At 43.2% G+C, this 14,117-nt stretch overlaps 1 protein-coding gene across 1 annotated transcript; it reads left to right on the plus strand.

Moving 5' to 3' along the window:
• Window positions 1–1,656: 1,656 nt before the first annotated feature.
• Window positions 1,657–13,435, plus strand: LOC311156473 (lysosomal acid lipase/cholesteryl ester hydrolase-like). The gene is made up of 10 exons (XM_084210421.1): window positions 1,657–1,712; window positions 3,970–4,108; window positions 5,380–5,494; window positions 6,543–6,741; window positions 7,338–7,447; window positions 8,944–9,080; window positions 9,669–9,809; window positions 10,921–10,992; window positions 11,877–11,945; window positions 12,918–13,435. Exons 2-10 carry the CDS (start codon window positions 3,977–3,979, stop codon window positions 13,149–13,151), a joined length of 1,209 nt encoding a protein of 402 aa, XP_084066547.1. The 5' UTR covers window positions 1,657–1,712; window positions 3,970–3,976; the 3' UTR covers window positions 13,152–13,435.
• Window positions 13,436–14,117: the final 682 nt, after the last annotated feature.

Consider the following 14,117-nt stretch of genomic DNA (forward strand, 5'->3'; position numbering starts at 1 on the left):
GAGACCAAAGGACCAATGTCTCACTCTGAGTAATGGTTCATTAGCCAAACAAATTAACCATGCCTGTTACCACTCCTGCACCTTTCCCTTCCAAGAGAAGCAACAGGCCTTTTTCATCTCCTGAGCCCACTGCTGAAGGCTGTCCTGTTTCCCTCTGTTTCACAACTGTAACCAGAGTTTGATCCAAACAAAACAGTGCCTGTCCAGAAAAGGACATTCCTTTCATCAGATACAAATTCCTTCAGAGAGTCAATCTTTCAACTAACTCACTGCTTGTAGGGAAAATGTATGAGGACATGAGACCTGCTTATAAGTTTTCAATCCTTTCCATGCTAAATGCAATAGCATCATACCTGAGAGGAGGCAGAGCATTCCATAAAGTCACTTAGAAAGGAGTTTGCACCTGTACAGCTATCGTGGGACACCACAGAGGAGGCAGAGAGCTGAATTTCCTGGAAAATCAGGAAAAGCAGGTTGAGCAAACAGCATTGGACACATCATGGGGACTGTTGATCCCACCTTGGGACATGAGAAGGGATGAGACATCATGCTGCAGAAGTCCTTCTGAGTGATCAATTTATGGTTTGATGATAGCTATTGTCACTTATAGACATCAGAGAAGTCAAGTTATAGTGCTTTTCACTGAGAAATTATCAAACTACCTTTCCCACTGTCCAAAACAATGTTCTTTACTTTGTATGTAAAGCAGGACTGTTACTGTGCTGTCACCAACACCCTGTTGTTTCACTCCTTTCCTTCACCCAGTAGTCGAAGGCATCATACTATGCAGTGGTGCTCCCAAGAACACATCCATCTTATCTTCTGGATGCTCATCAGTCCTTGATGAAACTCAGGTTGTCCTGAAGACACTTGTGAGTTAATTGGCTGAACTGGTTGATCCTCAAGTAGGAGGATTGTGCTTAGTTTATAGCCCAGCTGCCCAAGGACACGGAACAAGTCCTTCTGCCCAGGGTCATCGAGCCAATCTCAGTGAGGACTGAGCCCTCAGGCTAGCTGCAGCTAATTGAGCCATTAAGCAAAGATCTCCAGATACCATGTTTTCAGAGGTGATGAAAATAGCTTAGGATAAACAAGAACCCTTGTTTGTTCGCTCACTGGGAAAAAGGTTACATGTGTTCAAGGTTTCTTTCACACTGGAGTGTGATTAATGCAGAATAAGGTGAGTTTCACTAGTTGTACTGCTCACTGGAATGTTAAAGTTAATGAAAACTAAATGAAAAGCAGTAGCAGAGACAGTATTCTTGAGACACTATGTTGGGAAAAGCTGAACACTTTTCATCTTAAAAGATTACATTTGATGCAGCCCCTCAGTTGGGCAACAGTACAGATCAAGGTCTGCCACAGCCCCAGTGAACTGCAACACCCAGGTCCCAGCTAAACATTCTAACCACTGATTTATAGGCAGCCTCTACACTCACCTGCTCCACGGAGCATTTTGGGGTGGTGAATTAAACCAGATCATCTTTTTCATCACACAGATTTCCCCACTTCTGAAACAGTGCCAAATCAGCCCTGAAACACGCTCTGCAATGCCTGCTGCCAACTCATGACACTCACAGCTGCTTCCCTGAAGAGCTCATTTTGTTTTGACTTCCTTTTATCGGCGCAGGTTTCTGCCAGTGAATCAGTCTGCTGGTGGAGACAGGCAAGTGACCGTGGCAGAAGGCAGAAGCAAGGCACTCAAAGCAGAGGTGAGTTACTTGTCTATACATGCTCATGGTCTCTTTCTGTGCTTCCTGTCTCCATGAAGATGTGCTGCCTTGCTTTTGTGCAGTTGGTTGTAAAAGTAAGCAGAGTTTTTCCTCTCATTTGTAAGTCTGTTGTGATGCCCTGAAGCGCTTCTCTGCTTAAACTCTAAGACAAAAAAATTTGACCTGCACAAAAAGGAAAAAAAGAGAAACTACTTAATTTTTTCCTACTTGTTTTCTTCCCTCGGAGAACAAGGGAATGAATGTGCAAATATTGCAACAACGTGTAATCTGGACCTCCTGTTCCTTCTGTATAATGTGAGTGTACATTTTATTAGTGAGTAAGGCAGCAAATTCTCATGCATGTTTTGTCAGAGTTGCTCTTCTGGTTGGCGTGCCTATGCCTTACAGCTTCTATGAAGTAAACTTTAGACTGCTTAAGGCACAAGGATAAAAGGACAAATTTTGGAATGGCTTTCATCTTAGCTTCACTAAATTTTAAAAGTACATAGAGGAACTTTCAAGGGCATTTCTCTCTCTGAACTTTTTTCCATCTAAGCATATTCTTTTGTGATCGTTTCCCATGCTCAGTGGCTTCTTGTGACTTCATCTCACTAGATGAAAACAGCTGTTTGCATCTCCTGTCTTTATTTCTGGAGTTTAAGGGAGCAGTGTCCTGCCAAGGTTGATGCCCTTGGCCCCTGCATCGGAGTAAAAGGTGAACACCTGGAAGTGCATAAGCCATGCCAGCTAAGCCAGGTGATCACAGAGTGCACTGGGGAAAGTTTACCTTAACAAGAGGAATAATTAAGCCTCTGCATTGCCTCAACTAATTTTGGTAGTTATGTGGAAACAAGCTGAGATATTAGCAGAACTTTTTCTTGCCAAATTGAGATTCCCAGTGCAGGCAGAGGCAGGCATATTTTGCTACCGCTAGAACAGAGTAAAACAGCAGAAAGCAAAACAGTGTTGCACTGCCTGAGTATGTAGTTGCGAGGCTTCCTGTTTTGACAAAAAAATTAAGAAGTATTTGATATACAAAGGGAATTTAATGAGGTGTGTTTTTATGCCAAATTTAAAGTTCTGGGTGTTTCCAAATGCTACCTCATTTCAACTGTTTGATGACTCATGAGGTTTGACTTCTTTAAATTTGTTCAGTCAAATTTAAAGGCCAAATTGAAGATCACTAAAAGTCAAAACATGTTTTCCTTGTTTATCTCTCATCCCCCAAATTCTGTTCTTCTTCCCCATTACTTGATGGGGAATACCTCCTTATTTTCTCTTGATCTTGATATTGAACATTCCTGAGCACAAAAAAACTTCACAGAGCAGCTAATCTGGAACCATTCATCATCCCAGAAAAGGGCAAGGTCTCACTTCCTCATGACCAATACAAGGTTTGCACTACTGACAACCATTTCTAAGAGGTATTGGAGACAGGCCCTTGGCAGCACAAAGGCCGTCTCAGGATCTCTGGCTCTCTCCTCACAGCTGCTTTCCTGGTGGCCAAAAGGTAAGGCTGACTAGGAACTGACTCATGGAGATTTTGGGGAGCCACATGTGGTCACCTTGCTTGCTCTGTATTCTCAGAGGAACTGATTATGTTTTGGGGCACATCGCCCTGTGAGGAAAGCACAAACTGGCACTGAATTTGCAAGCATGCTGCCCAACATCCGTTAAATCTCTTCATGGAGTGCCTGGATTATTCCTGACCCCTTCATGAGCCTCATTATCTGGTCCCTCCCCCCAGCACACCACTGACAGACACAAGAACAGCATTCAGTCCCAGAGGAAGAGAGGGCAAACTTAAAGAGAGCCCATCCTGAACCTCTTTCACCTCATTCCTGAGGAGACAGGAAACAAACAGTGCCTTCTTCTCCCTTCACCTCTCCTGCTGGCAGAAGGGTGGAGACAGATACAGGTAGACAAGCTGGGTGATGGTCATCTCAGGCGATCATGCTTCTCTGTCAAGCTTCTGCTAGGCTCATGCCAAGAGCTGGCCCTGTCTGCCGAGTCCAGTTCTCTTGTCATCTGCAGAGTGCTCAGGCATATTCATGCCTGGTATCCTCAGGTGCTTTCTGCTCCTGTTCTGCAGCCCTACCTGTTCAACAGGCTGGGTTTAACACAGCCCATCCCCACACAGCTTCCTACTCTGGCAGCCCCTGGGGAACAGGAGACTCTCCTCTTGGGTCCTCCTGTGGAATTCCACACCACTCTCTTCCTAACACAAACACCCCTGCACGTGCTCTCTTCCACACAGCCCCAGGATGTGGTGCCTCCTCGTGCTGCTCTGCTCCCAAGGAGTTGCCTTTTCAGCAGGATTCACAGCAGCCTCCACTGCAGGTGTTGACACAAGCCGCTGCAAGAGGAGTCGCAACCCGGAATGTTTCATGAATGTTGTAAGTTGGGTCGCCTTCCTTCCTTTTCTAAAGCTTCTCTTTCAGTTGCACAACTAACACTGCTTGTCAGGAGAGCTAAGGAGAGCCCCTTCTGCATCTCCTGTTTTCCCAGCCTGCTGTCTCCTAAACCACTGCCTCAGGGTCGCTCCCACCATGAGGTCCAGCTCTGACTGTGCCCGGGACAGATGTGCCTCACTGCGTGAGGACAGACACACAGCACTGCAGTGGGGACTGCTGGCTGCTACCTTTGCTTCCATCTAGGCAGCTCCCCAGAACCTCCTGAGGGGCACTGGAGAGCCACACCATGTAATTTTGATCCCAGTGGCCAGACTCAGTCCTGGCCTGTGGACAGAGCACAGACTGCTGCTCCTGTCCATAGTAAACTAAACAACAGATTGTGCTGCCTGCATTTAGGGTGAAGCCCAACAGATATATGATAAATGTGGAGCTGTGTCATGGCTCATTATACCTGTTTGCAGTTAGCTTTCTCAACACATGTTGGTATTTCAGAACGGGAGGAATGCAAACCTGGCAAGAGAACAAGGAACCTTCCAGCACTAGCCTGGAAGAAACCTTGATTTTCCTATCCAAACAGTCCAGGCTGCCACAGAGAAAAATTCCTTTGCAGTGAAGGCAAAGGCTGGTTCTAATCTCAAGTGAAGCAAAGTGTTACCCTTCCATAACAAACTGTTTGCTCAGAACAGTGGTAAGGGAGGGTGAACCCCTTCTTCAGAATCTCTCAATGCAAGCTAATCAAAGATGCCTTGCCCTGAGTCACCAAAGATTTCCTCAGAGTACATGCAAATTTAGGTGTAGGTGATCCCATTAGTTCCTTTGACAAGGTCTCCATCCTTGTTTGCTTTGTCTGCATGACTTGCCTAACCACACTTTTCCAAGAAGGGACTCATTATGGACCACCCCCGCAGCCACTGGCATTGTCCTATACAGATACAGCTGCATATTCAGTCTGTAGAAAGGTACAATTGTACAAGCCTTGCATAACATGACAAGCTACTTCTCAGAAGGGAGCTGGCCACAGTTCTGCTTTGTCCCATAACAGGGGGCCAAATACCAGCCAGCCATCCTCTACACAGTTCTGAAGAGGACTTTGCTTCATCTTTTTACAAGACCTGTAATGTTTATTCTCAGCCATGGTCTCTGTGGCTGGGGCCCTGCACTACCATCAGCACATTCCACATCTGCACTGCTCATCTTGGTGAGGCTCTAGAACAGGACAACTGGCAAATAAACTCTCCTCTGGCTTTCCACAGAGTGAAATTATCAGATATCATGGATACCCCAGCGAGGAGTATGAAGTTACAACAGAGGATGGATACATTCTTGCTGTTTACAGAATTCCTGCTGGGAGGAATGACCGAAACACAGGTGTGACAGTCACAGGACACAAGGAAGGTCTGAGAGGAGCCAACTCTTACACAGATTCCCCACCTTTCCCCTTTTCACGTGCAATGGCGTGTTCCTTTCCTTTCCATCTCCACTAGGGCACCTAGTCAGAAGTGTGACTCGAATCCTGAATCCATCTGAAGTCCACACATTCAGTGCCTCTGTCCTTATTTCAGACTTTCCTAATAATTTTGTTACATCCAAGGGTTGGAGGCTTTTTCCTCAAACGGTCTGGCAGGCAGGCTGGTAAACAAGATTTGGGAAGGTTTTGCCTTAACAACATAAATCATACACTTATAAAATAATAGCCTGACAACAAAGCCTCTGAGGTTAGGCATATGAATAATTCCCAGGCTTCTGAAGGGCAGGGATATTCTTAAGGAAGGAGGAAAGCAATAAGATTGTCAGTGAAAAGCAAATGCATTTCATCAGTTTCATCACGTTTTCTGAACTGAGTAAAAATTTCTAGCTGGAATTTGAGGTACCCTGGGTACTGTTACCTTGATTATTAGTCCTTGTTAGTATTATAGAATGATTTATTTGGATGCCTTCCCCTAACTGCATCTCCTTTGGAGATAATTTGGACCAGCCTGACTCTCAAAATAAGGCTAGCCAAGTTAGATCAGGGGCCTCTCAGCCCTGCTCAGTGGTTACTGAAGCGTGGATTTCCTTCTTTGGATTAATTTTTCTTTCTCTTCCATACACTGTTGTGCCTTCAGTAGTTTTCACCTTTGGGTAGATGGTTTCAGCATAGGGGCTGTAAGCTGGCTTTCCAGTGCAAGAGGAAGTAGGACAAACATCACCAGTAAATTCATTATTTGCCAGACCTGTCGTAAAATGGTTATGAAATGTCATTAAATGTTTCCTGCTTGCACAGGAAAAATCCTTCAGGTTCTCAAACCAATATCTATGTATAGTTCTCCTGGGAGCTTCTAGAAGATGGAAACCTCTCACAAACTGAACTCTGAGCTCCAATATTAAATACTCATTAACTGCTGTTCCAATAAAAATATTTTTAAATCTTTTTCAGGGCAAAGGCCTGCAGTGTTCCTGCAACATGCTTTTCTAGGAGATGCTACTCACTGGATTTCCAACCTGCCCAACAACAGCTTGGGCTTCGTGCTTGCAGATGCTGGCTATGATGTCTGGCTGGGAAACAGCAGAGGGAACACCTGGTCTTTAAAACACAAGACCCTTAAGCCCTGCCAGAAGGAGTTCTGGCAGTTCAGGTACTCAGTTGAGAGACAAAGACTCAACATAGAAAATCCAGGGGGACTAGATGGCTTCAGCCTGATGGTCTTTACCTAAACCAGCATCAGATCAGGACCTACACCAACCCAGGAGAGTAAAGAACCAGACAAAGATGGATGCTCACAACCACCCAGAGCTGGGAGCATTGGCTGGGGAAGAGATTTCAGAAATGAAACGGGATGTTGAGGAAAAGGGAGACTGTACTGTGAGAGGGAGAGCAAGAACCTCATCTGGAACATGCTGAGCAACCTTGTCTAGGAATCTGATCTCTCAGCTGAATTCAGCCAAGAGGGAAATGTGTTTTGTAACCCATGCAGGTGAAAGCACTGATTAAATTCAGTTCCCCAAGGGCTGCAGCTGTCAGTGAAACTGGCACCTCATGCACACAGAGCCCAAGGCAGCAGCAGCCAGGCTGCACAGCTGCACCTCTGCCCCAGCCCAAGCAGGGATGCAGACACAGTGTGCAACCTCCCCTTCAATGGCTCCTGCTGGGTGCCATGAACAAATCTGACAGGCAGTAACTCACACTGTGATAGTCAAATTGTCTGCCAGCTTTCTGTGTTTCTCCCCACAGCTTCAATGAAATGGGTAAATATGATATTCCAGCAGAGCTGAACTTCATCATGAATAAAACTGGACAGAAGGATGTTTACTACATTGGTCACTCTGAAGGGTCAACTGCAGGTAATGTCAGGAGAATTATTTACAACCATTTGTGTTCCTATTTGATCAGTAGGTGACTCTCCCCACTAATTCTGTTGTTTTTCTTGTTTTTAGAGAGTCAGAAAAACATAGATATTTTTATGTGTTGAGATTTGAAAAATATACAAAACTTTTCTAAAATCAGCTTTGGTTACCCTTAAGAAACAAATAAACCTACTAGAAGATGCAGTGATAGTTCAACTTTTTAAATAATTACAGACATAATAACATTTATTTACTGGGTAGTTCTGGTACTGCTATAGGGTATTTTTCTCAGCAATGGGAATTTACATGAAGTTGTTTTGTATTAAGGCAGAGAAGTAGAATCATAGAATCATAGAATATCTTGAGCTGGAAGGGACAGACATAGGATCAGTGAAGTCCAACTCCTGGCCCTGCCCAGGCCAGCCCCAACAATCACACCATGTGCCTAAGAGCATTGTTCAAACACTCCTTGAACTCTGGCAGAATTGGTGCTGTGACCATTGCCCAGTGGAAAAACTGAAAAGATAAAACAGCCCATATAATACATCATTTACATTAACACATTTATTTAAATTAAATTGCTTGAAGGCAAGGAAAAATAACCTTAACAATACTAAGTCTTGATAATAATACCATGACTTAGTTTCAATCTTACAATTCAAGTTGTAGTTTGACAGGCTATAACTGGCCACATTGCTGTTTAAAAGCATAGTGTCAGAGAACAAAAATCAGGAAAGTAGAAACATTAATAGTTTATTTTCTCTTAGGTCCAGCCTTTGTAATTACTCATTTCATGGCCTCTAAATGCAGCTAACTTTCTTTTTTCTTTAGTTGAAAGTTCTTGATGGTTTTGGTTTATGTGTAAGATCCATGAATGGACATTGATCAGAAAGGAGCCACTGCCACTTATTAGGGTAAACAACCCAGAAAAAAAGAGAAGGAAGTGTGGGAAAATCATATATTGTCACAAATTCTGACATTTTCTATTTTTTGCCTCTCATAAGAGTATTTAAGGACCCTCATGGCAAAACAAACCAGGCATCTAGGCTTTCTTCATCTGCCTGTGGTGCAAGCACAGTTGAAAAGCTCCCACTATTCAGCTAATGGTTCTGTGGTTTCATGAAAGCATAAACATGCATAGATCTTTAGAGACTCTAATTTGAAAAACTCTTTTTTAATGACAGTTTAATGAACTTTAGAGGGAATTTATGATATCTTCAAAACCTCACTGATATGTTGCCTACAAAAACGGTTCTGATAAAGACAATGCCCAGACATGCTTTAAACCTTAAAATGAACTTTGCCTCCCAAATAAAATTAGTTTCAGGATTTCAGTTCAACACTTTCCTTAAGTAAAACATGTAACACAAGCACAACAACAGACTGGGCTGCAAATCTGCCATGATGTCTTGTTTTCTATCTGCTGTTCATGTATTTGATTTGTCTGTGCAGGATGTCTTCACTAACTCAGGCTGTCTCTTCTGTGTTTGCAGCCTTCATAGCATTTTATATGTACCCTGAGCTGGCTAAACGGGTGAAAGTGTTCTTTGCTCTGGGCCCAGTGACTGCATGCCCACATGCTACAAGCCCTCTGGTTAAGATAACAAATCTTCCTGAACCACTGCTCAGGGTATGTCATTTTTTCCTTCTAAGAGGTCCAATGCCTGACTGATCTTCACAGGGTTCCCTCTGCCTGAGTCGAGTGTTCCCCAACAAGTGACATGCTGACAGTGAGCTGGGCGTGAATTGAGTGGTCTGGAAAAAACTGTTCCCAAACCCTGTGGTGAAAATAGTTAGGATATAGAGCTTGTAGCAGCAGCTCTCAATGAAGTAGGAGACTTGTGAAACTCTGTCCTGCTTTAGGATTCCTTCTGTTTAACTAAAATTTTGCTGGCCTCACGCAGGAGGAGTTAAACCAGAACTGCAATGACAGACATGACAATCTGTAGGACTTGAAAAATGAGTAGACATTAGGGTCAGCACACTAGAAATGGAAAGACAGCTTGCTTGAGGATTGCTGATAGTAATATGAAGGAGGAAGAATAAATTATGTGCTGTAGGGAAGAGGGTGTTTTAAGGGGTACTGCGAGGGTAAGCTGTTCCATCATTCTTTGAATACTGTGTTATGAAGGCTAGGCAACAATTATTAGCAACAATTTTCTGCATAAAATTCTTCTGTAACAAGAAAAAAAGTCGTTGCACTTTTCCTTTCCCTCAGTTAGTACTTGGCTGCAAAGGAGCTGCCCACCAGATCGAGTTCCTGAAAGGACCTGTGACACAGTTGTGTACAAGCCTGGATAAGTTTTGTGCCCATGTTCTCTGTTACATAGCTGGAGGCAGCGTAAAAAATATCAACGCAGTAAGTATATGCAAGAACACCTGCTCAGAGCAAAACTAAAGGGATTTTGGCAGTTGCACTTGTGCACTATATCCTTGCCTAGTTACTGTCGTGCATGTAAATGTACATTAACCCCCATGTAGCTCTCAGCAGACAGAAGGAATGCCAGGACCTGGTGGACTGTCAGCAGTGGCAACATGGCTAGTGATGGGTGGGACCAACACCTCGGCACATTCCAGTGGCAGAGAGAGAAAACTGAGCTCAAAGTGGAGCTATACTGCATATGTCAGGATGTGCCCTCTTTGGGGCTAAGCCAACTGGGTTTTTGTCACACACAAGTGATCTTTAAAAAGAGACAATGAGCGATGGAGTCAGACTTCTTGCCAATACAGTTGACAGTTTCCTTCCTTAGCATATAGACACTGGGGTCCTCTGAACACTGAAACAGCTAAAAGACAGGAGAAAAACCTCTTCTTGTTCCTGATTTTCAGACTATTTACACTAAAAACTTGGTCCCAAAGAACTACTGTAAGGAACATTTTCCTGGGTTTGTTGACCTTAGAACTGGGCCCAACAGCTCAATCCACAAGGTGTAGAGCTACAGAAAGCCCTTCCACTGTGCTGAGGAGTGCAGCACACCTACGGTGGGTGCACAAGCACTTGTGCATCAGTCAGAGGGGACAGGTGGGACAGTACAGTTTTCCCTCTGCTTGCCAATATATGGATACTGTGGTACCAATCCCCTTTACAGTGCACAGAGTATGCAGAAGCTGGCCTGTATAATGTTTATTACTGCAGTGTCTGTAACAACTGGGCCCATTTTTTTCATCTATGATCTTTTTTAAAAGCACATATGGGAAAGCAGTTAGACTCAAAGGCTCAATGTAGAATCAATTGCAGAGCTAAACCATGAAGGGTATTTCCTGCCTTGCTTAGTCACTAACATGGTTCTCAAAGCAAGGTAACACAGCTGAAGAAGAATCCAGGGAGATGGAATTGGGACATCTCCCCAACAGAACTATAAACAATGTTTTGTAAGCTGACTTCTTTAATAGAAACTCACTTTCTTCACGGTTTTATTCTGTCACAGCACTGGATCTCTGTGTTTATAAAATGTCTGTTTTCTCTCCAGAGTCGAGTAGATATGTACGTAGGACATTCCCCAGCTGGGACATCGGTACACAACATTTTTCATTGGCGACAGGTATAATTGTGCACTGACACGTAAACAATCTCCCACTGCTGCTTTTTATGCAACTGACAGCCTACAGGGAAATCCAGAGGCTCTGGATTTGGGAAACTGGCCATCATACCTTCTCACTTACTGCCATGAGCACCTGCACATTTAATATGGTCTAGAATGTGCTCCTGAAGACAAAGATTCCCAACAGTCAGTCCCACAGGATACAACTAGCCAGGGAATGGACACAAACCACAAACAGCTAGTGACTCTGGTTTATTTTGCCAACCTCTAAAGAAATCAAGGAGATGTAAAGCAAACAGATATAGGGAGATAGAACAGCAAAGACAATACACCAGGCAGATTTTTAGTGCATACCCAGTTACTTAAATCCTGGAAACTAAGGTTTTCTAAACTGGATTTCTCTCACCCTTTATTACACACAAGTGAAATTGCTTGTCATGTTTGCGCAAAAAATTAGATTACCAAAGCAAAGAAATAAATCCAAGTGTTCACTCACCAGTCCTGCAAGGCACATTGCACAAGGCTTGTAGTAGCCCTGACACATTATAGACATTCAGGTTCTCTTTCCATGTGACAACTGGACCCAATTCTGCATGACAGTGACCCCAGCTTTAGTTATCTAAGGTAGTAAAATCAAATTTTAAGTAACAAAACATACTGAGGGTTGAAGATAAGGATCTGGACAGAAAGTTAGCAAGAGAAAAGGCAAGGATGCCACTTACCCTGTGATCTATCCTCAGAACTCTGGAAGCCGGCAACCAGAGAAAGTTGGGAATAGCACAGTCCAGTACCTGAGCCTTGACTTAAATCACAGGCAGGAATATGCCTCCTGCACTCTACTCCTTCATCTCTCATATCTTTTATTTTGTCTCTTCTTTTAACAGCTAGCACATACAGACCGGTTTCAAGCTTATGACTATGGCTCTAAGGAAAACATGAAGAAATACAACCAGGTAAGGCAAAATGGACTCCCTCAGAAGTTACCCTTGAGACTTGGTAAAACTAGTAATAGAAAAATTCAACTTTAGTACCTGTGAGTATTAACAAGGGGGACAGTGGTCTCAGATAATGTTTCAGCTGAATCACGCACAAGTGTAAAAGTCTGTCCACAAACAAGGCAAAGACAGACCTTTACAGACAATTAACAGAAGTTCATTTTGTCTCCCCTACTGATGCTGGGATGTGCTCAATGACATGTCAACTTACATGCCATTCCAAAAATGAATAAGAACCACATCCAAGTCCTAGGACTGAGTGAGTACAGAGCTCTTCACTTGCCCAAAAATCTTCAAAGCCTGCTTTTCATTTAAGAGAGGAAACAGATCTCACAGTGACCTCCACCCACAGCGGACTGGCAATCATTTCACTTTTAACCAGCACATTTGACTTGCAATGTCCTGTGCTGTACCAAAATGCTGATTTTCACAAACAGAAAGGTTCCAGAGCTGCAATCAGTCACTTCTATCTCACACACTCAGAAATTTTCTAGGGTGAAATCATAAATGACCAAATGATTTCCTTTCCACTTCAGTTCCAAGCATGAAAACTAAGACCAAAAGTTGCACTCTGTGCACCCCAAAAAACTTATAGATCACCTCACCCTGAATACAGACAGGAAAAATCTCCAGAGTCCTTGACTGATGAATATTGACAGTCTTCTCTGCATGCCCACACCTCTGAAGTGCACAAGACAGGACCAAACTGCAAGACAACCCTTAGCCATGCTTTATAGGGAGAACAGAAGTAGGATGGGTCATTCCATGGACAGGGAATGGGGTCAGGGCAATGAGCAATAAGAGCGTGGCCTTCATCCTTATGGTTTTACTGCAGAAGCAAAAGACAAAGAGAGCTGTTTGCACAGAAGCCTTACTCTAAACACAACTTTGATACAGCAGCATTCACTCAGATCTCTCCCTGTCTTACAGACTGTTCCTCCTGCATACAAGATAGAGGAGATAAAGATACCAATTGCTGTTTGGAGTGGTGGACAGGACACTTTTGCAGATCCAACAGACATGGCAAGGTTGCTTTCTCGGATTACTAATCTCATTTACCATGAGCATTTTCCTGCATGGGGACATCTTGATTTCATCTGGGGCCTTGATGCAGCTGAGAAAATGTATTTGAAAATCATTGAATTATTAAGAAAATATTTTTGAAACCATGAGCAGAGTGTTGATTGTAAAAACCCCCAAAATTTCTATTTGGCAATAAGGGTAGTATCTGGGGAAGAGGTAAACACACAGGCACACATAATGGATACTTCTACAGGTATTTATTTGTTCTTATTTATTTCTTGTTTTTCTCATAATTTGAGTTTTTCCATGGTGTTACTGTGACTGTTGTCTTCCTGAGAAGTCTGAGATATGTACGAATGAAAGCTGAAAACATGAATATATTGGAGTACATATTGCAGGGATCACTAAATTTCAAAAGTTTTTATTTCCACAAGACTAATTTTCCTTAGCCTAAATTCTGGGTTTTTTTCAGATAGATCTTATTTACCCAATTGAGGCATTCTCATTCCCAATTTTTGTCTTCCTATGGAGACCCAAAATTGTGATTTAATAATTTCTCTGTTGAAATGAGCAATTTCGTTAAAATAAAATTATTGGTCCTCTTGACAGACAACCTGTCTTTTTTTTCCCACCTCAAATTACCCCTTAATGTCAACACAACCAAGAAATCTTCAAGCACAAGAAACAGAGCCCATAATAGATGACTAAAGAATTTCAAGGTATCCAACCTCAAAAAAATTTATTGAAGTATTCCTCTGCCCCCCATGTCTACAAATCACACAAATGTTTGTTCACACACCCTGAGCCCCTCACAGTTTTAAAGACCACAGATGGCAGCTGTGGAATAAGGAGATGTAGATCCATCCAGCAAGGTGCACTCCAGGCAATAAATAGCTTCCACCCTATGAATTATTTTCACACTGGCAATGAAGGTGTTGCCAGCACTCTCAGCTGTCCGCATTCACTTTTACACAGGTCTGCGTCTGGGCTGTTCTTCATTCAAGCAGTTCCTAAAACATGGCAAAGCAGTGGGATGTTTTCCCCTTCCAGCCATCAGCCCTAAGAGATGGTGCCTTCATAACCCATGCAGGTGCCTCCCCTCTCCTC

This window comes from Fringilla coelebs (assembly GCF_963513975.1).
Source record: "Fringilla coelebs genome assembly, chromosome: 8".
In the NCBI taxonomy this organism is placed as follows: Eukaryota; Metazoa; Chordata; class Aves; order Passeriformes; family Fringillidae; genus Fringilla; species Fringilla coelebs.